At 48.3% G+C, this 27,252-nt stretch overlaps 1 protein-coding gene across 1 annotated transcript; it reads right to left on the bottom strand.

The window, feature by feature from the left end:
• Positions 1 to 22,017: 22,017 nt before the first annotated feature.
• On the bottom strand, positions 22,018 to 26,774 carry DMRTA2 (DMRT like family A2). The gene is made up of 2 exons (XM_059689606.1): positions 25,333 to 26,774; positions 22,018 to 24,103 (listed from the first exon to the last, which is right to left on the bottom strand). Exons 1-2 carry the CDS (start codon positions 25,901 to 25,903, stop codon positions 23,049 to 23,051), a joined length of 1,626 nt encoding a protein of 541 aa, XP_059545589.1. The 5' UTR covers positions 25,904 to 26,774; the 3' UTR covers positions 22,018 to 23,048.
• Positions 26,775 to 27,252: the final 478 nt, after the last annotated feature.

Genomic DNA, 27,252 nt, shown 5'->3' with positions numbered 1-27,252 from the left:
GAAGTCCTGGCCCGAGTCCGCCCTACAGTGGAACCCTTACTGGGAGAAAAGGTCAAGTGAATGCACCTGAATTGTCCCCAGCTCTGGCCCAGAGAAGGAATAGAAGCAGTGCTGCATTATGGGTAGAATAGAAGAAATTAGTGCAGAGGTGGTGATTTTTACCATAACCTCCTCTAATATTCCATTATATGCACTGCAAAAAATAGATCATGGTGAAAAACAGTGGAATACCAGAAACTTAACCAACTAGTAGATTCATCCACAGTCATTGTGCCAGATATCTCTACTGGATTCATTCAGCACTTGGTATGGAGCAAATTATTCTTTTCAACCCCCATCAAAAAAGGAAAGACCAAAAGCAGTTCCAAGTTCTCATTTCCCATTCACCTACAATGAACAGCAATACCATTGCCTTCTTGCCCAAGGGCTAGCATAATCCTCCTTTCTGTCTCAATGTAAGTCAAAGGAATTAATCATGTTGACATTTCCACAGGACATCATCATGGCCACGATACTGATTTCATCGTGTTAATCAGAGCTCATGAGGAGAAGTACTCTGGATGCCTTGAAAGAAGCAAGTGTGCCAGAATAGGAGAACACAAAGACTGAGGGTCCTGCCACATCAAGAACACTTTCAGTAGTACAACGGCATAGGCATTCTGAGATATCCCATCACCCCAAAGTAAAGGCTAAGTTACTGTACCTTTCATCTCCTACAACTAAGAAAGCGGCACAGCCCTTGGAAGACCCCTTGCATTTTGGAGACAGCCTACACTTAAGTACACGTATATATGAATATTTAAGTATATACATGTTCTAATCCATTTATTGGATGACTTAGAAGTTTCCCTATTTTGAAAGGGCTGGTTCAGGTTACTATCTAAAAGCTGCCTTAGATCATATAACCCAGTAGACCCAATGGTGTTAGAGTTGTCCATAGTACATAGGAGACCAATGTGGAACCTGTGATAAGCCCCAAAATAGGGTTTTGGTGTAGACTTCTGGGATTCTGGAGGAATGCTATTCATATTTCTGCCACAGAGAAGAATTCATTATTCAAAGACAAGCTCTTGTCATGCTACTGGGCCTGAGCGCCTAACCTAGAACATCAGATGACTATGAAATCAGAGATGTTTATCAAGAGCTAGGTATTATTAGATCCAACAACAATTCTATCATATAAATGGTACATTTAGTATTGGGCTTGAGAAGGTCCAGAAGGTACAAATTGGTGATCCAAATCCCGTGTCTCCCACCTCTGTTGCATTGCGGCCTCTCCATCAGCCTCCCCTCCATCAACCTCCCCTGTAGCTTTTCAGAAGGTTTACATCAATCAGCTGATGGGAAGATGAAAAACCTGCAATTGGTCACATTTTAACAGCTGCTTTATATAAAGAAACTAGAGGCCCAGTGCACAAAATTCGTGCACAGTGGGAGGGGTGTCCCTCAGCCCGGCCTGCACCCTCTCCAATCTGGGACCTCTCGGGGGATGTCTGACTGCCGGTTTAGACTGATCTCAGGCCTAAACCGACAGTTGGACGTCCCTCTCACAATCCTGGACCACTGGCTCCTAACCGCTTGCCTGCCAGCCTGATCGCCCCCAACTGCCCTCCCCTGCAGGCCAGATCACCCCCAACTGCCAATTGATGCCTAACTGCTCCCCTGCCAGTCTGATTGCCCACAACTGCCCTCCCCTGCCACGACCCACCTCCTCTGCCGGGACCTGCCTTCTGCACGCGAGGCAGTGGAGACATCAGGACTGGCCTCCTCCATGCCACACAGAGCCACGGGACCCCCAGGCCTCACTGCATGGAGTGGCCACCAGGCCCTGCCTTCACTGTGCGTGCAGCCATCTTGTGGTGGCCATCTTGTGAAAACATCACACGCAAGGGCGCGAGGACCACCTAGGCTTTTATTAGTATAGATTATTTCCAATAGTTTATATGAAGTAAAATGAAAAGTAATCATAGATAAAAAAGAAATACAGACAGCTAAAAGTTTATTTTTGTTAACTTTTTATGTATAATCATGCCATTAAAATAAAGAAGTATTACAATACCAAGGAGAAAAAGGGAGAGACAAAAGCTTTCTAAACACATTAATATAATTTTTGAAAAAAGGAGGAAAACATGCCCCCTCTGTTGATCTATTGTGATAATGAATAATAACAATATTTTGCCAGTGACTTCATCAAAATTACCTTCTTCACATTCATGTTAAATAGGCTAAATACTAATAGAGTATAATTTATAAATCCATCATTACTCCTTTCTATTTTGATTTTTAATAGTCTCATTTTCATGAAGCAACCCATAAATGATTGGCAGAGATTCTTGAAAACCCATTTCACAATAAATTTCAGAAATGATGCTACTGTATATTACTTTGTTTTGGGGGATGAATTCAATTGTCTCCAGAGTTGAAAATTTCCACTCTAGTATCTTTACCATTCATTATGCTTGGTAAAGACCTCCGATTCTACTCTGCAAAATGAGATAAAGTGGCTGAATGGTAGCAACTACTGACATTATTTGGGTCATGGCTTTAGAATGAGTGTCCAGTTCTTGGTAGAAATGATCAAAGCACTCAGACATTGTCTTTTTATCTCTTCTGGCATCTTTTACTGGCGTTCTTCAAGATGTAATTCTTTATTTTTCTTGTAAATTTCCATTCCTTTCATTTCGTGTTATATAGTCAATAGCCTTTTCCCAATTTTTATGCACCAATTTTCTAGCATGAGCTTTACTGTACATTGTTCAAGGCTTATTCTGGCTCTCTGCAAATATTTTGTGTCTTTTTAACTTCACCTAAAATTTTATACTAAAGGGGCGGGGGGTGGTGGTAAGAGATCAACCAAAGGATTTGTATGCATGTATATAAGCATAAAAAAATTTTATACTAAATAATGAAAAATAAATCATGTGGCACCAAGAACAAATGATGAGTTGATCTTATTATGTTCATGCTTGTTTTTAGATTGCAACATTATCATTAACTTTCAAAATTTGTTTATACTGTGCACACAGCTTCATTTGCCTCAGACTCTGTTTCACTGATATACCTACCTTCTGTAGCATTTTAAACAGATAAGGTGATATTGAAAAGAATGAATAATTTCTCCAAGGTTTAAAAAAATCACATATTAATAGACACTTCCAAAAGTGTGAACTTCATAAAAGTTTAGGAAAAAATGTACAAGGCACAAATAAGGATTTGGTATTAATATCTTTGTTTTTTTACATAAAATGCACCATGCTACCCAAACAAAAGTACTGAGTCAAATTTCGCACTTTGTTTTACTGTTTTAAACTTTAAACAAATAAAATCTCCAGGAGATCACAGACAGTAACAGAATTAACTCAAGTCCTGATTCTTTATCTTTGCATTCACTGCTCTGTTATCATTGATTTCAAACCTGCTGTTTAAACACAGGCGTATGTAGTCCCACATAGGTTGGAGTGATAATGAGCTGTGTCTTAAGCAAGCTCCAATGATTCTAAACCTTTGTACACGTACCCTTGAAAGAGATGCATGTAGCTGAGTCTGCATATGTTGGGGGGCTGGCTGTATGGCTTGGTTTCCTCAGAATCCAACATCCATGTAGAATGCAAGGCTTGTTAAAAAGGTTAATTAAACAGTGATCATTGGGTTCTGGTTCCAGTTCAGATGGAGTAAGCACATTCCACTGGTCTCCCACTGTATGCAACAGAAAGTTCCAGAAAGAACGCTTGGAACAGTTACCTGAGGACACTAAAAAGTAAATAATAGCAGGAGGGTTGCGGAAGGAAACCAGAAATTGAAGAACTACTAATCCAGGGGTGAGTTTTCTTGTTTTTAATTCCTCCAATATGTCCCACCCCAAACCTAAAGGCAGCCTGAAGCCCAGAACAGCAAACCCAGAGCTACGGCATTTTAATGGCAAAAGACGGAATCTTTCCCCCCTAAGACAGAGACAAGGCAAGAATGTCTACTCTCACCACTCCCATTCAACATTGTAGTAGAAGCAAAACTATCCTTGCTTATAAATGACACAATTATTTACACAAAAAAAACCCAATTTACCAAAAAAGGCTCCTGTAACTAATAAGTCAGTTTTAATAAGTCAGTTTAGCAAAGTTGCAAGATACAATGTCTGCATACAAATATCAAATGTATATCTATATACTAGTAATAGCAAATTTTAAAAATAGCACTTACAATTGTGCCCCCCCCTCAAAAAATGAAATACTGTACTTAGGTATACATTTAGCACATGTTCAGAATCTGTATGCTGTAAACTATGACATGCTAATGAAAGAAAGGAAAGGAGATCTAAATGGAAGGAGAGACATATCACGTTCAGGGGTTGCAATACTCAATATAGCTAAAATTTCAATTCTCCCTTGAAATTGAAACTGTTCTATAGGTTTAACACATTTCCAATCAAAATCGCAGCAGGAGTTTTTGCAGATATAGACAAACCCATTTTAAAATTTATATGAGTCAAAGGAACTAGAATAGTTAAAACAATTTTGGGGAAAAAAAGTATAAAGCTGGAGGATTCATGGCACCAATTTTATTTTATTTTTTTTATTACAGTTTACTTTCAATATTATTTTGTATTGGGTTCAGGTGTACAGCATAGCGGCTAGACAATCATATACTTTACAAAGTGTTCCCCCTGACATTTCCAATACCCACCTGGCACCAAACATAGTCATTACAATATTATTAACTGTATTGACTATAAAGTATACACTATACTTTATGTGACTATTTTGTAGCTACAGATTTGTACTTCTAAATCCCTTCACCTCTTTCACCCGGATCCCCTCTTCTCTGACAATCACCAGTCTGCTCTCTGTATCTATGAGTCTGTTTCAATTTTGCTTGTTCATTTATTTTGTTCTTTAGATTCCACATATAAATGAGATCATATAGTATTTGTCTTTCTCTGACTGACATATTTTACTGAGCATAATACCTTCTAGGTCCATACATGCTGTCACAAATGTAAGATTTCATTCTTTTTTTTTTTTTAATTCTCACCTGAGGATATTTTTCCATTGATTTTTAGAGAGAGTAGAAGAGAGAGGGAAAGACAGAGAGAAACATCGATGTGGGAGAAACACATTGATTGGTTGCCTCCTGCATGCATTCCAACTGAGGCCTGGTCTGGGAAAGAGCTTGCAACCCAGGTACATGCCCTTGACCGGAATCAAACCCAGGACCCTTTGGTCCACAGGTCAACACTCTATCCACTGAGCCAAATCGGCTAGGGCAAGATTGCATTCTTTTTTATGGCTGAGTAATATTCCATTATATACATGTACCACAGCTTTTTATCCACTTGCCTACTTATGGGCATTTGGGGTGCTCCCATATCTTGGCTATTGTAAATAATACCGCAATGAACATAGGGGTGCATGTATTCTTTCAAATTAGTGTTTTGGTTTTCTTCAGATAAATCCCCATAATGGGAATTGCTGGATCACAAGGCAGTTGCATTTTTAGTTTTTTTGGGGGGGAACCTCCATACTGTTTTCCATAGTGGCTGCACCAATCTGCATTCCCACCAATAGTGCACGAGGCTTCCCTTTTCTCCACATTCTTGCCAACACTTGTTGTTTATTGACTTATTGATGATAGCCATTCTGACAGGTGTGAGGTGATATCGCATTGTGGTTTTAATTTGCATATTTCTGATGATTAGCAACACTGAGCATCTTTTTATATGTCTATTGGCCATCTGTATATGTGCCTATTCAGGTCCTCTGTCATGGTACCCAGTTTTAATATTTACTATAAATCTATAGTATTGAAGACAGTGTAGTATTAGCAAAGGGATAAATACGTAAATCATTGGAAGAAAACAGAGTCCAGAAATAGATGCATGCAAACGTGGCAATTAATCCTTTGGCAAAAATGCAAATACAATTCAATAGAGAAAGGATAGTCTTTTCAACAAATAGTATTGGAACATTTGGTCATCCATATGCAAAAGAATAAATTTCAATTTAAAGTTCATGCCTTATACAAATATTAACTCAACACGAATCATAGATCTAAAGGTAAAATGTAAAGCTATTAAAATTTTAAAAGAAAAGATGGGAGAAAATCTTTGTTTTCAGATATGATGCCAAAGCACAATCCATTAAAAATTGATAAATTGGACTTTATGAAAATTTAAAACTTTTAGTCTGTGAAAAATACCATTAAGAGAATGAAAAGACAAGCTAAAGAGTGGAAGAAAATGTTTGCAAATCACAAAGAACTTATATCCAGAATATATAAAGAATGCTCAACACTCAACAATAAAAAGAAGAACAAACTAAACTCAAGGCAAATAGAAAGAATGAAATAATAAAGTATAGAGTATAACTTAATGGAATAGAACATAGAAAAACAATGGAGAAAACAAGAAGGAATGGTTTCTTGTAAAGATTAACAGCCCTGGCAGGTTTGGCTCAGTGGATAGAGCGTTGACCTGTGGACCTGTGGATCTTGTGGACCTGTGGACCTGTGGATCTTGTGGATGAGTCCGGGTTAGATTCCTGTCAAGGGCATGTACTGGGGGTTGCAGGCTCCTTCAGGGCCTTGGTCAAGGCGTGTGCAGGAGGCAACCAATCGGATGTGTTTCTCTTACATTGATATTTCTCTCTTTCCCCCTCTCTTTCACTCTCCCTAAAAATCAATGCAAAAATATCCTCAGGTGAGGATTCTAAAAAATAATGAAAATTAAAAATATAAAAAAGATTAGCAAAATTGACAAACCTTTAGTTAAACTGATCAAGAAAAAATACTGAAGACTCAAATTACTAAAACCAGGTATGAAAGAGGGGACATTATGACTGGCCTTACAGAATATTTTTTTAAGGATTATGAAAGAATACTATAAACAACTATATGCCAAAAAATTAGATAATTTAGATGAAATAGAAAAATTCTTATAAAGGTGCAAACTACAGGAACTGACTCAAGAAGCAACAGAAAATCTGACTAGATCTATTACAAGTTAAGAGATTGAATTAGTAATCAAGAAACTACTCCCAAAGAAAAATCCAGGCCCAAAAGTTTTCACTGGTGAATTCTACCAAGAATGTAAGGAAGAATCAATCCCAGTTCTTCATAAACTCTTTCAAAACATAGAAGAGGGGAGACTATTTCCCAACTCATTCTACAAAAGAAGTCTTATGCTGTTACCAGAAGCAGACAAAGACATCAGAAGAAAACTACAGACCAATATCCCTTATGAATATAGGCACAAAAATTCTCATCAAAATATTTGCAAACCGAATCCATCAACATACAAAAAGTATGATACATCATGACCAAGTGAGATTTGCTCCAAGAATATGTTGGTATAAAATCCAAAAATTAATTAATATAATACACCATATCAAAAGAATAAAACCATATGATCACCTCAATTGATGCAGGAAACACATTTGACAAAACTTAATATCACTTCAAGATAAAAACATCCAACAAACTAGTAATAGAAGGAAACTTTCTCAGCCAAATAAAGGGTATCTACAAAAAATGCACAGCTAACATATTTAATCGCAAGAGATTGAATGATTTCACCCTAAGATCAGGAACAAAACAAGGGCGTTCAGTCTTCTCTCTCTAGTCAACATTTTAGTGGCAATTCTAGCCAGGAAATTTAGGCGATAAAGTGAAATAAAAGCCGAAGCCGGTTTGGCTCAGTGGATAGAACGTCGGCCTGCGGACTGAAAGGCCTGGGGTTGGATTCCGGTCAAGGGCATGTACCTTGGTTGCGGGCACATCCCCAGTAGAGGGCGTGCAAGAGGCAGTTGATCAATGTTTCTCTCTCATCGATGTTTCTAACTATCTCTCTCCCTTCCTCTCTGTAAAAAATCAATAAAATATATATTTTTTTAAAAAAGTGAAATAAAAAACATCCAGACTAGAAATGAAGAAATAAAATATATGTTTATAGATGACATAATCTTTATAGAATAACCTAAGGAATCCACTGAAAAAAACTACTGAAGCTAATAAAATGAGTTTAGCAAGAGCACAGGATACAAGATCAATATACAAAAGTCAATTGTATTTCTATACATTTACAATGAACAATCCAAAAATTAAATTAAGAAAACAATTCCTGGAGAACCAAGATGGCAGCATAGGGAGTAGACCTGTGCATGCTGCCTCCCACAACATCATTGAAACTACCAACTATAAGACAAAGAACCACCATTCAGAACTATGGGGAAGTTGGCCCAGTGGGAGTTCTACAACTGGAAGGAAAGAAAGAGGCGCCAAAGACAGAGGTACACAGTCCCGCGCTAGGCGGGCTGCAACTGGATGTGCGGTTTTTTTCAATCGGAAGCGGTTACAAACCCTCGAATCCTCTGGGCTTGCTCGGGGCGGGTCACTGAAGCCCCAGATCCCATGGGGAGAGGCGGCACAGCCCTGCAGCGGTCAGAGAGCGGGGGAGGCTCTGGCACGTGGCTGCTCACCGGCACTGGGGGACATGAAGCCCCAGTGTCCTGGAGAGACGAGGGGCCGCGGAGACGCCGCCATTGCTATTTGCTCCACCATGGCGACTCCCTGAGACCCAGGCCTAATCAATTTACATCCCCATCCAAGCTGTGCCAGGTGCACAAAAAGACCCACCTGCGCTTTTGCAGCCTAACCAAACAAATTGCAGTCTTCAACTCCTCACACCCATGGGAGACACATTCAAGAAGCAGACCCAGGAGAACCAAGATGGCGGCATAAGGAAGAGACCTGTGCATGCTGCCTCCCACAACAACATCGAAACTACCAACTCTAGGACAAACAGCTATCATACGGAACCATGTGCAGAGCCCAACCCAACAAACTGCAGATTTCAACTCCTCGCATAGAAAGAAGAGCATTGAGACTGAGTAGGATGTGCAGAGGCACCAAGTACAGAGCCCAACCCAGCAGGCTGCAGATTTCGGCTCCTCGCATCCGGGAGGGACGCACTCAGGGGGCGGAGTCAGGTTCGGGGCAGGCCAGGGCCGGGCCGGCTGGGCCGGCAATGTGGAACCACTGTACCAGCAGGCACACAAGCACACCCACCGGGTCCAGTCTTGTGTGGGATGCTGGGGGACGGCAGACGGGCAGTCTGTGCACTTGGTAGAGGGCGAAGTCCGAGCAGGCGTGCTGGATGTTCAGCCACCAGGAATGCCTGGAGATTTTGTCTGGTGGGGAGCCGCCCAGCCGGGGACAGAGTGCCAAACTTCGTGTTTCCCCGGTGAGGCTGGGACGGCCCCGGTGGGTCAGGACAGCCCCAGTGAGGCCGATACAGCCCCGGTGATGTCGGGACGGCCCTAGTGAGGTCAAGATGGCCCCGGTGAGGCCGAAACGGCCCCGGTGAGGTCGAGACTGCCCTGGTGAGGTTGGGACGGCCCTGGTGAGGTTGAAACGGCCCCGGTGAGGTAGGGACGGCCCCGGTGAGGTAGAGACGGCCCCGGTGAGGTTGAAACGGCCCTGGTGAGGTCGGGACGGCCCCGGTGAGGTTGAAACGGCCCTGGTGAGGTTGAAACGGCCCCGGTGAGGTAGGGACGGCCCCGGTGAGGTTGAAACGGCCCTGGTGAGGTCGGGACGGCCCTGGTGAGGTTGAAACGGCCCCGGTGAGGTTGAAACGGCCCCGGTGAGGTAGGGACGGCCCCGGTGAGGTTGAAACGGCCCTGGTGAGGTCGGGACGGCCCCGGTGAGGTCGAGACTGCCCTGGTGAGGTCGGGACGGCCCAAATGAGTTTGGGACGGCCCCGGTGAGGTTGAAACGGCCCCGGTGAGGTTGGAATGGCCTGGGTGAGGTCGGGACAGCCCTGGTGAGGTTGAAATGGCCCCGGTGAGGTCAGGACAGCCCCAATGAGGTTGAAATGGCCCTGGTGAGGTAGGGACGGCCCTGGTGAGGTTGAAACGGCCCCGGTGAGGTTGAGACGGCCCCGGTGAGGTTGAAACGGCCCCGGTGAGGTAGGGACGGCCCCGGTGAGGTTGAAACGGCCCTGGTGAGGTCGGGACAGCCCCGGTGAGGTTGAGACGGCCCCGGTGAGGTTGAAACGGCCCCGGTGAGGTTGAGACGGCCCCGGTGAGGTTGAAAGGGCATTGGTGAGGTCGGAACAGCCCTGGTGAGGTCAGGACAACTCCGAGGAGGTCAAGACAGCCCCGGTGAGGCCAAAACAGCCCCGGTGAGGTCGGGACAGCTCTGGTGAGGTTGAAACGGCTCCAGTGAGGTTGGGACAGCTCCAGTGAGGTTAGGAAAGATAATGGGGACCAGTATAGACTGATGAACAGGGGTAGATGCAGAGACAGAGCAGCATTGAACAGACTGTCAAACTACAGTGGGAAGCCTGGGGAGGGTTTGGGTGGGAGGGGGGGGGTTAAGAGATCAACCTAAGGACTTATATGCATGCATATAAGAATAACCAATGGACACAAGACACTAGGGGGTAGGGGCCGGGGGAATGTCAAGGGGGGGGGGGGAAGGAGACATATGTAATACTCTTTGTAATACTTCAAGAAATAAAAATTATTTTAAAAAAGAAAAGAAAACAATTCCTTTTACAATAACAATAGCATCAAAAAGAATAAAATACTTAGGAATAACATTTTTTTTAAAAAGTACAGCCCTAGTCCATGTGGCTCAGTTGGTTGGGCATCATCCCATGCACCCAAAGGTTGCTGGTTCAATTCTGGTCAGGGCATAAGCAGGGGTTTCGGATTTGAGCCCCATAGGGAGCTTGCAGGAGGCAGCCGATTATGTTTTGCTTTCACATTTTACTCTCTCATAGATGTTTCTCTCTCTCTCCCTCTTCCTTCCTTTCTTTCTAAAAAACAATTTAAAAAAGAAGAAGTAAAAGACTTCTACTCTGGAAACTACAAATTTTTATTGAAATTTTAAAAGACCCAAATAAATAGAAAGGTATCCCATGTTCATTGATCAGAAGACTCTATGTTATTATGGGAATCTTTCTCAAATTAATCTACATCAACTTTCTGACTTCTTCATAGAAATTGACAATCTAATCTTAAAATTTATATGGAAATTCAAGAGACACAAAATAGCCAAAACAATCTTGGAAAAGACAAAGTTGAAGGACTCACACTATGCAATTTCAAAACTTACATTAAAGCTATAGTAATCAAGAGAGTGTGGTACTGGCAAAAAAAAAAATAGACATAGATCAATAGATAGAACTGAGAGTCCAAAATTAAGCCCCCACATTTATGGTTGAGTTTTGACAATTGCCAAGACAATTCCATAGGGGAAAGAATAGTCTTTTTGACATATAGTACTGGGACAATTAGGTATCCACATGCAAAAGAGTGAATTAGGACCATTATCTTACAATATACAAAAAATCAACTCAAAATGGATCAAAGATTCAATGTAAGAGCTAAAACTATAAAACGTGTGGAAAAATACAGGTGTAAATTTTTATGACCTTAGCTTAGGCAGTGGTTTCTTAGATATAGCATCAAAAATATGAACAACGGGAGGGGGCAGGCTGGAGGGGGTCAATGGGGGGTGAGGGGGACATATGTAATATTTTCAACAATAAAGAATTATTTTTAAAAATACTAACAATAGCCCTGGCTGGTTTGGCTCAGTGGATGGAGCATTGGTCTGCGGACTGAATGGTCCCAGGTTCGGTTCTGGTCAGGGGCATGTGCCTTGGTTGTGGGCACATCCCCAGTGGGGGGTGTGCAGGGGGCAGCTGATTGATGTTTCTCTCTCATCGATGTTTCTCTCTATCCCTCTTCCTTCCTCTCTGTAAAAAATCAATAAAATATATTTTTTAAAAAAATACTAACAATAAAGGGGAAAAAACAGATAATTGTACTTTACCAAAATTAAAAACTCGTTCTGCAAAAGACACCACCAAGAAAGTGAAAAGACAACTCTAGAATGGAAGAAAATACTTGTAAATTATAAGGAGCTTATATATAAAGAATTTTTATGATGCAATAACAAAAAGACAGGTAACCTAATTTAAAATGGGCCAAGGACTTAAAGAGACATTTTTCTACAAAGAAGATACACAAGTGGTCCAAAAGCACATGACAATATGCTCAATTTCATTAGCCATCAGGAATATGCAAATCAAAACCACAAGGAGACATCACTTCCAAAGATAGATAATAACAATGATGTGGAGAAATTAGAACCCTATTATACTGCTGGTAGGATTGTAAAATGGTTGCAGCTGCAGTTGAAAACAGTTTGGCATTCCCCAAAATGTTAAACATAGAATTATAAAATGATCCAGCAATGCCACTCCTAGGTATATATCCAAGAAAAATGAAAACATGTTCACATAAAAACTCATACACATATGTTCATAACAGTATTATTCATAATAGCTACAAAGTGGAAACAACTCCTCAAATGTTCATCAATAGATAAATGGATAAACAAAATGTGGTATATCTATGCCATGGGTATTATTCAGTAATAAAAAGGAATAACATACTGATCCATGCTACAACATGGATGAACCTTAAAAACATGCTAAGTGAAAGACGCCAGAAAAAAAAGACCACATCTTGTCTGATTCTATTTATATGATTTTTTCAGAACAGACAAATTTATGGAGACAGAAAGTAAATTAATGGCTATATGGGGTTATAGAGTTTGAGGCAAATGGATAGTGTCTGCTAATGGGTACAGAATTTATTTTGAGGGTGGTAAAAATTTTCTAAAAATGATTATGATACTGGTTTCACAACTTTGGGAATATACTAGAAGTCACTGAATTGTACACTTTAAGTAGGTAAATTGTATGGCATATAAAGTATAGATCAATAAAGCTATTATTTTTAAATACTCAGTGATAAAAAACAGTATTTTTAAATGGGCAAGATATTTGAATATACAGTTCAGCAAAGAAGGTATTTGGATGAAAAATAAATACACAAAAAGGTGCTTAAGATGATTAGCCATTAGCGAAATGTGAATCAAAACCACAGTAAGGTACCATGGCACTACTTTTAGAATGGCTTGGAAAAAAATAAAAGAGTGATTCAAACCAAGTGCACTAAGGTGGCAACTCTCATATGTTGCTGGTGAGAATGCAAAGCAGTATAACCCCTCTGGAAAACAATTTAAAATATCTTTTAATGTTTAATACTTATTTACCACATGACCTAGCAATCATACATGCTCAAGTGTTTACCCTGGACAAATGAAAACTTATGACACAAAAACCTGTTCGTGAACATTTATGGCAGCTTCATTCATAATCACCAAAAATGAAACACAACCCAAATGTCTTTCAACAGTGAATGGAGTAACAAATGGTGGAACAACTAGACAACTGAATACTACGCAAACAATAAGTAGGAATGAACTATTGACACATGCAGTAAATTCAGTGAACCTCAAAGGCATTATGCGAAGTGAAAGAAGCCAGTCTCAAATGGCTACACGCTGTATGATTCTATTTATATAACACTAGAGGCCTGATGTACGAAATTCACGCAAGGGGCTCAGCCCTCACAGCCCCAGCTGCCTGGGCCCTCACAACCCTGGCTTCATCTGGAATGTCGTCTGGCTGGTCGTTCTGCCATTCGGTCTAATTAGCATATTAGCACTTTATTATGTACGATTCTTGAAAAGAAGAAACTGTAAAGACAGAACAAGTCAGTGGTTGCCAGGGATTAGGAGTTGGGGAGCAGCTTTGATTATAAAGGAGTAGCACAAGTAAGTTTTCTGGGGTGATGGAAGTTTTCTGATTGTGGTTACACAAATCCTATACATGTGTTCAAACTTTTAGAAATGTGCTATGAAAAAAGTCAATTTTGATGTATGTAAACATAAAAAATAATCATTTCAGACAACATGTAAATAAATATATAAGTAGATTTTATATGTGTATATATATGTAAGTGCAGGCACACACACACATGAGCACGTAATTTAAATTCATCAATCAAGATTGTTTCCAACTTTGACCACCAACAGGATTTTTTTTAAGTGAGTAACATTCTATCTTTGAGATTGCTGAGCTATGGTGATAACTTCAAAAGCAGACCAACTTGTAATCAGTATATTGTTTTAAATTCTCTACAAACAATGCACCCTCTCATTGCCTACTCTGAGAAGGACGGCTCATGTGGCCCCAACTCTGGAATGCCATTCTTCCCTGTGGTTCTGGAATAAAAGCCATTAGGCATAGAGAAACCGACTCTAGAAGTTTAAACTCAGTGGACTGTAAGGTCCAAGGGATGTGAGTGGGACTTGGACAGTGTCTGCTATGGACCACCAAACCCTGGTTTGTATGTATGCATGTATCTATACTAATAAAAGGTTAATATGCTAATTAGACCGAATAAACCAGATGTCTTCTGGACGTCATTCCAGATGTCCTTCCTGACAAAGCTAAGGGTGTGGCTGGCCTACAAACCCTGGTGGCCCCCCACCCCGGCCGGCCCTGCCCCTCAGTGGGGCCCCCCCCAACCCAATCCAGGGCCCTCTTCAGGGCAGGCCACCCAGCCCCCACCTATGCACCAGGTCTCTATCCTATATAATAAAAGGGTAATATGCAAATTGACCCTAATGGCAGAATGAACAGCACAACCATCGGACCAGTCACTACATGGTATGAGGTGCACTGACCACCTCTTGGTCCCTTTTCCTGGCCAGCAGGCTCTGATCACCCAATGGCGATCAGGGAACTGGGGGTGGGTGGTGGGGGGGGTGGGGCTGGCTGCGGGCAGCTGGGGAAGATGGCCCTGATCACAGGCCAGGCCTAGGGACTGTACTCATGCATGAATTTCATGTGCCAGGCCTCTAGTCTTATGTAATAAAAGCCTAATATGCTAAGTATCTGGTCATCCAGTTATCCATTCAACCAATCAAAGCATAATATGCTAATGATATGCTAAGGCTGCTCAACCCTTCGCTATGACATGCACTAACCACCAAGGGGCAGACGCTCTGACCGGTAGGTTAGCTTCATGCTGGGGTCCGACCAATTGGAACTGAGTGAGATGGGTGGACATGCCCCAGAGCCCTCCTTGGGTCCCTCCCCAGATGGCCAACTTCCCACATCCCTCCCCAGCCCTGATCATGCACCAGTAGGATCCCTTGGCTTAGCCTGCATCTCTCACAACCCGGGACCCCTCAGGGGATGTCGGAGAGCTTTTTCAGTCTGATCCCTCAGGCCAGGCCGAGGAACCCCCACTGGTGCACAAATTCATGCACCAGCCTCTAATGAATGAATAAATAAAAAAGACCTCAATGGGGCCAATTGGGTAAATCTTAATATGTTTTGGATATCAGGTAATATAAAGGAATTGTTTTTCTTTATATTTATTGTTTACACTATTACAGATATCTCCATTTCCTTGCCTTCACCCTCTCCCTACGCCCACCTCTTCTCTGGCCAACACCACACTGTTGTCTGTGTCTATGGCTCATGCATATATGTTCTTTAGCTAATTCCTTTCACTTTCTTTCATCCAGTCCCTCCACCCCCTCCCCTCTGACAGTAATATTGATAGTGTATTAATGATACTGTGGTTTTGTTAGAAAATGTCTCCTGCTTTGGAGATGCATTCTGAAGTATTTCACAGTGGAATTTCACAATACCTATAACTGACTTTTAATTCTTCAAAGAAAAATTTAAGTGAAGCAAATATGGCCAAGGTTAATAATTACTGGATATATGATGAGTCTATAAAGATCCTATCTAATAAAAGAGAAACATGGTAATTGGTGTACGACCGCTACCCTTCCCATTGGCTAATCAGGGCGATATGCAAATTAACTGCCAGCCAAGATGGCAGCCGGCACCCAGGCAGCTTGAAACTAACATGAGGCTTGCTTGCTTCAGTGATGGAGGACTCCAACATTCCCCGCCTGCCGCTGCAGGCCTCTGAGCTGCAAGCAACTATGTAACAAACATAGAAGCTAAACAAAACCCCAGAAACCTGCCAGGCTTCAGCCAGCAGGATCACAACATTGTAAGCAAAGGCCAGAAACCTACTTTCAGCAGCGGAGGCCTAAGAGCTGGAGCCAAGCCTCAAAGCTAAAGCTGGCCCAGAATAAAAAAAAAAAAAAAAAAAAAAAAGGAGCGGTTGGGAGCTTCAGTCACCCCCAGCCTGAAAACAGCCCTCAGCTCCTCACCCAGACTGGCCAGGCACCCCAGTGGGGACCCCCACCCTGAATGGTGTGTGACCAGCTGCAAACAGCCATCATACCCTCACCCAGGCTGGCCAGGCACCCCAGTGGGGACCCCTACCCTGATCCAGGACACCCTCAGGGCAAACCAGTTGGCACCCACCCGTGCACCAGGCCTCTACCCTATATAGTAAAAGGGTAATATGCCTCCCAGCACCGGGATCAGCATGACAGGGGGCAGCGCCCAAACCCCCTGATCGCTCTGCGGCTCTGTGTGTGACAGGGTGCAGCGCCCCAACCCACCCCCCCCCCGGGCCCTACTCTGTGTGTGATGGGGTAGAGCCATAACCTCCCCATCGGCCCTGCCCTGAGTGTGAGAGTGGCGGCACCCCAACCCCCTGATCGGCCCTGCTCTGTGTATGACAGGGGGCGCCGCCCCAACTCCCCAATTGGTCCTGCTCTGAGCCCGACCAGGGGCTGCACCTAGGGATTGGGCCTGCCCTCTGCCACCCAGGAGCAGGCCTAAGCCAGCAGGTCGTTATCTCCCGAGGGGTCCCAGACTGCGAGAGGGCACAGGCCGGGCTGAGGTACCCCCCTCCCCCCCAGTGCACAAATTTTTGTGCACCGGGCCTCTAGTTTATTATATTCTTCTCTCTACTTTCTTATTTGCTTGAAATTTTTCATAATAAAAGGTTTTCAAAAATTAAAAAAGCATCAGAAATATTGAGTCTCTTAGTGCCAGAACCAGTGAACTGTCACTCCAATAAAATCCCATAGCCCTATCACGGTACATCCCAAGATGAATTTGAATCAAAGCTTAGAGGATCCCAAATTCTTGTCCCTTGGGAGAAAAGAGAAATGCAAGTAACATGCTTTTCCACCCTAAAATTGTAAAACAAAGATCATGTAGGGCTGAAATGAGCAAGCATTCAGCTGTCCTAAGAGCTTGGTTGTCCAGCAGGCAGGCCCTACTCACTCCAGAAGCCTGAGGACAGGCTGCAGGGAGGATGTCAACTCTCTTTTTAAGTCAGTATAACATGGGTGTCAGTCACTTGCAAAGTGCAGAGTCTTGTCATTGTAAGGCAAGGTCATAAAGGGCCATGTAGCTTTCAAGTACTCACTGGAACATCTACTCTTGGAAGCCTAAGTCAACATGTTAAAGGTCTCAAGCCCTGAGGCCACCATAACGGAAGGGCTACATGTAGTGCTCCAATCAATGGTCCAGTTGACCCCAGCTGTGCAGGCATCTATGCAAAGGCACCAGACATATGTCTGAAGTTATCACCCTCCAGACCAACAAATCTACCTGCTGAGTACCACCGAGAGATCTCCATTGCCACCATCTGGAACAAAAGGATGACCCAGCCGTGCCAAATTTTTGACCCACAAAATCATGAGATAATAAAATGTTTTTTTAAGTCACTAAATTTTGAAGTTATTTGTTATGCAGCAATAGTTAACAGTATCAGGAAGCCAGAAGGTATAGCCTAAGCTAGGCTGTAGCAGATGCAGCTTTTACAGGGGCCTGAAACTTTAAGAAAAAGATGTCATTTGACCATGTGCACAAAGTGCAAGACCTTGAAAGGGACCTGTACAGATGATGAGTCTTGGACTTTAAGCTCCATTGGCATCACTGGGCCTTAGGAGAGGTGAGCATGATCCTCAAAGTGGAGGAAAAGGAAAGGGCTTTGCAGGCAGAGGGATCTGCGTGGGTAAAGAGCAGGAAAGTGCATTGTCTTTTAGGTGACTCTAAGGAGCTCAGCGTGGCCAGAGTGCAAAAGCATGGGGAGTGGAGATGGACAAGTGGGAAAACGATGAGCCGCTGAATCTAAAGCTTCAGGAAGTAGAAGGCATGGACAGGTTGATAGGGACCTACTTGTACTGGTGGGGAACCCTGAAGTTTATGCTTCATTGTTGTCACACTTCATTGTTGACAGGCTGCTCAGGGTCCTGCCCCAGGACAGAGACCTTTACAAGGTGCAAAATTTTAAGAGAATGATTTTAAGAGACTAGCCTTCTTGGCATGAACAGAAATGGAGAAATGGAGAGGCAGAACTCCAGTGTCTGGGGACACACACACACACACACACACACACACACACACACACACACTGTAGCCTCCACTCAGGGGGTCTTGTGTCTATCCTATGGACAGGAAGGCAAGAGCTGGGCCACTTCATCGCTCCCAAGGCCCTGTGGCCCCCCATGCTGACTCTTCCAACTATTTGGTACCCACACCTAGAGACCCCATAAGCCCCTCAAACTCTAGATGTTGAACACCAAACGTTTTTCTTCATCCTTGAATCTTGTCTCTGCTCCAGTGGCTCACAACTCTGAGTGTCTCCAGCAATGAGTCACCCAGCCCAGACATTTCTAAGATTCAGGGGTGAATCTTCCTCCTGGCTTACACCCCACATTGGATCAATAGTGGAGAGTCTGACTCCTGGCAGTTCTTGAAGCCAACCTCTTCTCTCCCTGATCACTTTTTGGTGCTACCATTTCTCCTCAGAGGGGTTCAGCCTTCCCCCTAGCAATCTATCCAATCCAAATGCACATGTCACCGGCCATGCTGCCAGTGGCTCCCTCACTCTGAAACCCAGGCCCTTACCCTGGTCCTCCCAGGTTCTCCATGATCTGACCTCTGACTCATGCCCAATGTCATAGCCTGTCCCTCTCCATCTGTTCTTCCACAAAGACTCCTCACCAACTTCCTGCGGTGGGTCACAATGCCGCCCCTCAGCACTGCCCCCAGGACTCGCCTTCTCTCAGAAGCATCTCCAGAACCCACACTCTGCCATCTGATGACCCGTCTGTGTGGCCCCCTTGCTCTGGGCAGGGCATCTCCCATAATCTGTGACACTTTAGAGCAGTGGTTCTCAACCTTCCTATTGCCGTGACCCTTTAATACAGTTCCTCATGTTGTGATTACACCCAATTTCATTGTTACAAATTGAACATAATTAAAGCATAGTGATTAATCACAAAAACAATATGTAATTATATATGTGTTTTCCGACGGTCTTAGGAGACCCCTGTGAAAGGGTCGTTCGACCCCCAAAGGGGTCGTGACCCACAGGTTGAGAACCGCTGCTTTAGAGGATTTATGAGCAGAATTGCTCCAGCCACTCAATCTTCTCTTCTGTGAAATGGGACAATAGCCACCCAAAGGATCTGATCATGAGAATGAACCCCTGGTTAGTAAGCAGTGAGCTAAGAGGTTTTTGCACATTATCCGATTTAATCCTCACAGCACCCAGAGAGGCAGACACTACTATGAGCCCCTTAAACTGAGGTGAAGCGCCCTGCCTAGCTCGCCTTTCCATGGGCAGACCTCCCTGACCCTTGGGGCCCACATCAGTGCATCCTCCTTGCCTGTGAAATCACCTCTGCAGCCCCACCACCCTGCGAATGTTGAGAGGGCAGAAATGATGCCTGTTTTACACACTTGTGTATCCCAAGCTCCTAGAACTGAGTTTGGCGCACAGTAAGTACTTAGTAAATATTTGCTGACTGAGGTAATCCGTGAATGAACAGACCCAGCCAGCGACAGAGCCTGGATCCCAGCGCTTGGCTCTTTCTCGCCTGCTGAGCAGGATCCTGTGTAGAACTGCTTAGCACTGGACCTGGCACACAGTAGGCACTCAACGGTGCGCAGCTGCTGCTGTTGTTATGAAGAAAGAGGAGGAAGAGGAGGAGAAAAATAATTTAAAAATAAGTACCACCCCAACAGTCAGAGCTCCCCCACTCCATTCAGGCCCAGGTCCTCCCAGTGCCCAGACCAGGTCGGAACCAGCAGGCAGGGGAGTTAGGGAATCAACAGGGATGGTAGAGGCCCCACCCCACCTTCCCCTCCCAGCAGAGAAGAGTAGATGTTCCTGCCACTGTCCTCACCATCAGGAGTGTGAGCACAGCCCGCAACCTCCACAGGGGAACCAGTTCAGGCCCCAGCCCCTCCCACCCCCAGGTAGCTCCCCAAGGAGAGGCACCTACTCACCCACCCCCCCAGCTCCTAACCCCCCCCACACACACACACACACACACTACAGTGACTACACACTGCTACTTAGCAACTTGGCTTGAGCCAGGTTCTGATTCTGGGTTCTGATTCTGGCTCCTGGGAGCATGAATGTGTGATCCTGGGCTGGTCCCCGGCATTCTCTGAGCCTCACTATTCCTGGCACCGCAGTGGGCAGTGGGGTCAGGGGCGCGCGTGGACGCGGGACTTTCCAGGCGTCAAGGCTGTGACTGGCCGCCATGGGTTTCCATCACAGGGCCTGGGCCGCAGAGACGCGCTGGGCAGGGAAGGGACGCACCTGGAAACCCCACTACTCTGGCCCGCCCCATCCCCATCACCCCCCGCCCCCCAGAACTTCCACTAGAACCATTCTGACCTCCACCCTAGACGCTCCGTCAGAGACCGCAGCCTCTCTGGGCTCCAGGGCCAGCCCCTCCCCGCTGCCTGGGCACCGGGAGGGGGTTTCTGCAGAGGTCCCACTTGGGGCCAGCAGAAAGCTCGTGCGAGAGGAGAAGGGCTCCGCCGCTGGAACGGTGGGGAGAAGGATCCGGAATACCCAAATGGTCGGACAAGTCCCTAAACCGCCCTGGACCTCAGTTTTCCGCGGTGAAGTGGAGCCGATAATAAACAGCTCACTGGATTCTCTCCGGCTTGCTGTGGGAATGAACGAAAATACGACAAATAAGAAGCTCCAGATATTCTTGGGAGTGGGGAGGCCGGGCCCAGGGGCGTCCCCCTCGCCCAGTGCAGGTCCCTCCTGAAATCAAGAAATCCAGACCCTTCTTAGCTCCCCGCGGGTGGGACGAGGGCAGCGGCTGGGAGCAGCCGCTGGAGGCGGGAGGAGGGCGAGGAGGCTGGGGAGGCGCAGCGTGAAGGGCAAGGAAGTTCTCACTTCCAGGCGCCCCGCGCTCTCGCCGCCCGCTCCCTGCTTCTCGGCAACGTCGCTGCTCCTTTCTTCCTACTTTCTCCCTCGCGTCCACCTCTTGTCCCATCTTTCTTCTCTCGCTCCTTCTCCCCCCGCCACTTCCATCTCACCGTCACCCTCGCACTTTATAACCAAACAGCCAAACCCCTTTCCAATTAAAGTGGAATTAGGCAACTCAATCAAATTAGTTCCCTATTAAAGCCCTTCTTTATTAAACCGTTTTCTTGTCCTGCTATTAAGTTTCACCGCCTGGCGGAACTCGAGCCGGCCCCAGAAGTTTACCTTGGGATGTCGCCGGGGCCAGCCTAGGGGAGAGGGCGCCCTGCTTCCCGAAGAGGGGGAGTCACCCCGTCCGGAGCGGGATGGACCGCGGGAGGAGGGGTGGGCCCTGGAGCCGCTAATGGCTCAGCTCCGCTCGAGGAGGGAAGTAAAAGGGGTGCCGAGTGGGGCCCTCACCTCTGGCGGGAGCGGCACCCACTGCCCCAAAATAACTCTGGAAGGTCATCTTCCCTTGCGGCCCTCCCTCCCCAGCCGCCGCCCGGGCAGCCCCTGGTCCCAAATCTCTCCGAGAAGGGAGGCGTGCAGTGTGCAACCCGCCTGAGCCCAAATCTGCGGCCCGGGGAGAACCAGAACCTGGTTGCCAGCCTCGCAGGACTCGGGGGAAAGGCTCGCGATCCGGCACCCAGAGCACTGGCCAGGCGACCCTGGCTGAGCCGCGCCCCGGCCGAGTGGGGACAGGGCTTCCAGAGGCGCCGCTCCGGCCGGAGTTCCCAGCCGCGGGCCCTCCCAGGCGCCGCAGGAAGCGTCCTCCCCGCACCCCTGAGGGTCAGGGCACCAGCCCTGACTTCGGTCCAGCTTCTCCCTGGAACCACGGCCTGAGCAGGAAATCAAGACCTTTCCAATCCCGCTGCCCGAGGAGCCCGACGGGACTCGGAGTGGTTTTCTTAGAAAATAACATTTATTTCTAGCTCATGTCTCTGCAAAGGAAAGCACGAAGTGAGCCATTCTCTGCAGCTGCGTGTCCCGCCGGCCGCCCTGGGCCGGAGCGTGTGGCGAGTCCCGGCAGGAGGAGCGGGCCCGCGGGAGGACTGGTCCGGCTCAGTCCCAAGTCGCTCTGTTCCCGCCTCGGCGCTCACCTTGACCGCTCCTGAGGGAGAGGCCGGCCCAGGCAGGTGAGCAAGATCCGTCCGGGAGTTTACAATAGATTTAGTTTATAAAACCTGATAAGTACAATGCGCGTAGAGTCTAATTTTTTCCATGTTTTCCTTTTTTTTTTTTGGCTTTTTTCACGTTAATACCGAGGTCACCTACAGATTACAATTAATAACTTAGAATTCCATTGTATAACATGATACACTGGCTTGTATATATGTGTATAGGTTATATATAGATTTATACATATATAAAAACACACTGCACCACGGGAACCCATGCTTACCGGCATAAGCGACAAAGAGCGACAAATACCGCAATGAGGAAAGTGCACCGCAGAACTTTTCCGTTTTTAAAACAATGATATCGATATATATGTGTGTCCCAAAGACTCGACTCAGTGCCAAGAGATTTATACATCCTAAATTTGTATTTGTTAGAGCAAATATTTAAGATTCTTTAAAGGGAGGGGAGACACAGAAGACAGACTCTCGGACCATCCTGCCATCCATTGGAGCGCACGGGCGGGATGGGCGTGCGCTACGGAGGCAGACTTCGAATTCGCAAGCATTGTCGCTTTTGCAAGGGCTGGGGAACCTTAGGGAGGGGGTGGGGAGTGAGGATCAGGGCCTCGCACCTCCTCCGAGAACATCTGCATTTGTAGCTGCTCCACTTTGCTCAGCTCTTCCCACCCACCCTTCAAAACAAAACTGGGAACCACCTCGGAGCGAGAGGACCCCCGCCGGGAAGCAGAGCGCGCACTGGGCGAAGGGGGACCGGCCGCCCACGGGGACAAGGCTGGGGTCCCTGTTTGGGGGCCGCCCGGCGCCCAGCTGCCAGGACCCTCCCCTACTGCTTCTCAGGGGCGCCATTGACCATAGGCCCGTACAGGCCGCCGCCGTAGGACGGCTCCTTGTGCACCGCAGCCGCGGCGGCGGCGGAGCGGTCGCGCATGAGATCGCTGAAGGCGTAGTCCATGGGCGGGCGGAAGCCGAGCGTGGGCACCAGGCCCGCGGTGGAGTAAGGGGCCATGAAGGCCAGGCCGCGGCTGTGCGCCGCCGCCGCCGAGTAGGCTAGGCGCAGGGGACTGAGGCCGAGCGGCGCGCCCAGCGGGTAGGCACCTGCGTCGGCGGCGCCGAAGTGACTGGCGTTGGGCTGCAAAGGCGAGAAGGCCGAGCGGCTGCTCAGCGAACCCAGCGTCCCGGGAGCCATGGCGCCGGCTATCAAAGGTCTGTGGTGCGGGGGTGCGGCGGGGCCGGCCTGCAGCGGCGCTGGCAGCCCGGGGCCCCCGGCGGCGGCGTCGACACGGCTCAGCCACCCATCTTCCGCGGCTGCTGCTGCACCCACTGCAGCCTTATCCGAGGGCGCGGTGGGGCCGAGGCCGGCCGCCAGGCCCCCGCGGTGGTGGTTCAGCACCTGCTCGATGGCCTGCACCACGTCGCCGCCGCAGCCCTGCAACACCAGTTCCAGGACGCCCCGCCGGTGGCCCGGGAAGACGCGCGTCAAAATGTCCAGCGGCGTCCGCTGCCTTGGACCCGGGGCCCCGCCCAACCCTGGGGCTGGAGGAGCCTCTGCCTCTTCTCTGTCGGCCTCCGAACCGGATTCAGAGCCCAGTGGGCTGGCGGAGCCTGGGCTGTCCTCCTCGCCGCCGCCTCCGGGGCCAGCGCTGCCCGGGCAGCTGCCACCTGCCTCCTTGGAGGCCTGGGTCAGGGGCGACCCCGAAAAAGACTCGCCGTCGCCGTTCTCGGAGCCCGAGCCTGGCCGCACCTCCGGGGATGAGGTCCCGGGACCCGAGTCCGCACCGTCGGGCGATAGGGGCTTCCCTGGTGGCGGGGGCGGGCTGCCCGGCCGGCCTGCTTGAAGCAGGGCCTTGGGGAACAGGTCAAACTTCTGTAACTTGGCCTCTGGGAGGGGAGAAATGAGGATGTAAAGAGCAGTTAGCAGTGGGGAGGCGACCACACCCACAGCACCCCAGCCCTTGGCACCGCAGTTTCCTTTGCCAGGGAGCCCCCGACCTCCATTCAGTGGGCTCCAATGCCCCTTTCCTTTTGCCCCACCATTCCTTCCTCTGGGTCCCTACAGCCCTGTCTCTCCTCCTCTGCCCCCAGGCAGCCGTCTCCGTTCTGTGACCAGAACCCCAACCACCTGGACCGAATAAGTCGTCTTCCTGAAGCGTGGAGACTGAACCTCCACCGTTATCCCCCTTCCTAGCCCTGCCCTGCCCTGCCCTGGAAGAGGGACCTGGCCCTGGGTTCAAACAGGAGCCAACATAACTTCCAGCTGCACCACCCCTTATAGAAAAGCCAACCCAGGCCGGGGTGCCCTCTGGCCCCGGGCAGCAGAGCCTGTATAGGAAAGCTTCTTGGACATCTACAAGGTCCCAAACTTCTTGACAGGGAAAAAACAAAGCCCCTGTTTCTCAGCCACCCTTTCTTGTCTCCCCCGCTGAGAGCTGAGAGGGCCCCAAAGGCGCCCGCCAGGTCTCCTCCCTCCCCAGAAAAAGTCCAAGGAGTTTTGAAGAAGAGGGTGGGGCCAGGCAGGGAGTAGAGGAGTAAAGGAAAGGCCTCGGGGAGGTGAGAGCGCGCGGACTCTGAGAAACCCGGACGAGTGGGGAAAGGAGCAGGGCACGACCTGCGGTTGTCCGAGGAGCAATGGGAACGCGATTACAGGAATCACAAGTGGAAAGAGAACGAGTTGTCTTCGACACCTAGAGAGAGAGGGGCGGGGCGGAGGAGGGGGCTCGGGAAGGGTCGGGTTTCCGAAGAGAGTGGGCAGGAGAGGAGGCCACTGCGACGGGTGGAAAAGCACAGAATGGAGAAGAAGAGAGACGCGCTGGCTTCCGCGCTGGGGAGAAGGCCCGGCACAGTGAGCAGGGAAGCTGGAACCTGTTTAGAGGAGATGAGACTAAAGCGTTCACAATTGGGCCCGCGGTGAAAGAAAAGTAAAAGGCAAATGCTTCAGAAAGGGGAGGACAGAGAGTTTGTGTACTTATGTCCCACATCAGGGCTGGGTGCGCGGTGAACTCTAGCAGAAGGGACGTTTGGAGAAGGGGATTCTGCTCTGTCGGTACCGAATCAAGTCCCCTGGACCCCGTTACTGCTCCCCTCTCCTCCCGGCCGGGCCGCGCTCTCACCTGAGCTCCCGGCGCCCGCCGCGCCTCCTCCAGTCCCCGCGGGCGCTCCGGCTCCCGGTCCCCCGCCGTCGGCGGCGCACACCGAACCGAAGACCTCGTAGGCGGGTCGCGGCGGGATGATGCCGTTGGCCGCGGCCAGCGCCAGGCCCTCGGCGGTGCCGTAGAGCAGCTGGAGCTCGCGCGCCTCGTTCTCTTCCTGCGCCTGCTGCCTGCGCAGCGCCACCTGCGCCGCCATGACGCGCTGGCGCTCGGCGATGAGCGTGCACTTGGCGCACAGGCAGTCCTTCCAGCGGCAGTAGCGCTTGTGGCCCTTGAGCGCCGACACCACGCCGTGGTTGCGGCAGCGCGCGCACTTGGGGGTCCGCGGGTACTTTTCCGCCGCCCGCAACAACAGCGGGGGCGCCCGGAGCAAGCCGCCAGCCACGCTCACCGGCAGCGAAGCGGCCGCCGCCGCCGCCGCCGCCACCGAGGCCACAGATGCCACGGGCGGCCCCGTCGCTGTCGTGGCCGCCGTCGCCGCGCCGGGCACGCTGGGCAACTCCGAGCGAAGCTCCATGTCAGGACCTGGCATGAAGACAGTGGGGAGAGGGGAGAGACTTGGGGTGAGGAGGGCACGGTGCGCGAAGCTAAAGCGCACCCTCGAGAAACCCAGGCTGAGGGAGGGAAATTTCGGAGCCAGAAGTTTGGCTCCTGGTTGTCAACTTGCTGGGAGGAGGTGCCTTCGGAGCCCCCTTGTAAGGCCGAGCTCTCCCCCCCCCCAACCCTCCCAGAGCTCTTCTTATATCTGATTCGTGGGCTGGGTGTTAGATTTCGTCTGAATCAGTGGTTCTGCTGGAAAAATAAAAAAGTTTGAAAGGTCACTGGTTCAGATGGATATAAGGAGAATTTGGAAAAACAACAACAACAACAACAATATCCCCCAAAGTTTAGCTTCATTGGGGGTAAGACGACAGAAATGTGTGATGGGATTTGTTTTAGAGGGAAGATTTTGTCCCAACAGATTGATGCTAAGACAAAACAGGAACATCTGAGGGGACATGCCAGTTTGTGGAAGAGTGAAGAGGAGAGAAAAGGAGAGTGCAGCTAGTTGAGCTGGAGGTTTTTTTGTTTTTGTTTTGTTTTGTCTTGTCTTGCTGGTGGGAGAAGGAGAGTTCAAGGGGGAAATCAGGAATAGGAAGAATAGCTCTAGGAAGTGGGGTGAGGGTTAGGAAACAACTCAGGGACAAAGTTAGGCCCAGGGGCCCAGAGAACCTTGGAAAGGTGGGAGCTACCAATTCCGTGGTGCGGACCTTCATAGAGTGGGAGGAAAAAATGGGTGTGGAGCTGAGTGTAGGAGGCCTGGAGAGGGGAGTTCAAGAGAAAACTCAGCTGAAGGAACTCTGCATAGGCAAACCCAGCCCAAAGGTTAGCCAGCCTGAGGATCGCCCAAACAGCGGACCTGGGTGTCTGGGTCCCCGGGCTCTGCTGCGCCGCTCTCACTGCCCTGGGGCTTGGCAAGACCGACCTTCCCAGGTGGCCCTGGCGAGGGGGCGTGTTAGAGAGAGAAAAAACCCGCAGCGATAGGCCGGGGTGGGAGTGAGTAAAACCTGTGTCAGGGAGGAAAAAGTATCCTGCAAAAGTTAGGTATCGCAGGGCGGAGGTTCTGACCACCTCACTGGGCCTTCTGCTCCCCTCCGGGCTTAGGCACCGAATCAGACAGCCCTCCCCGTCCTGGGCCTCTCGGGACCCCGCTCGGGCGCACATCGCTGCGTTCTGCTCTCAGAGATGGGTTCCTGGGATGAGGATGGTTTCGCGGGCGGCACCGAGGCAGGGGAATGGCCTCTGCAACTGACTCAGAGAGAACACAGGACTCCACCCGCACCACGGCCCCTGAAGGCCCAAGCAGGCCCGCTCCGAGTTTCCTCCGCGGCTTCCTCTGGG

This window comes from Myotis daubentonii, chromosome 3, assembly GCF_963259705.1.
Source record: "Myotis daubentonii chromosome 3, mMyoDau2.1, whole genome shotgun sequence".
Classification (NCBI taxonomy): domain Eukaryota; kingdom Metazoa; phylum Chordata; class Mammalia; order Chiroptera; family Vespertilionidae; genus Myotis; species Myotis daubentonii.
The sequence above is the reverse complement of the archived record's forward strand: the minus strand, read 5'-3'. Positions and strand labels throughout refer to the sequence as shown.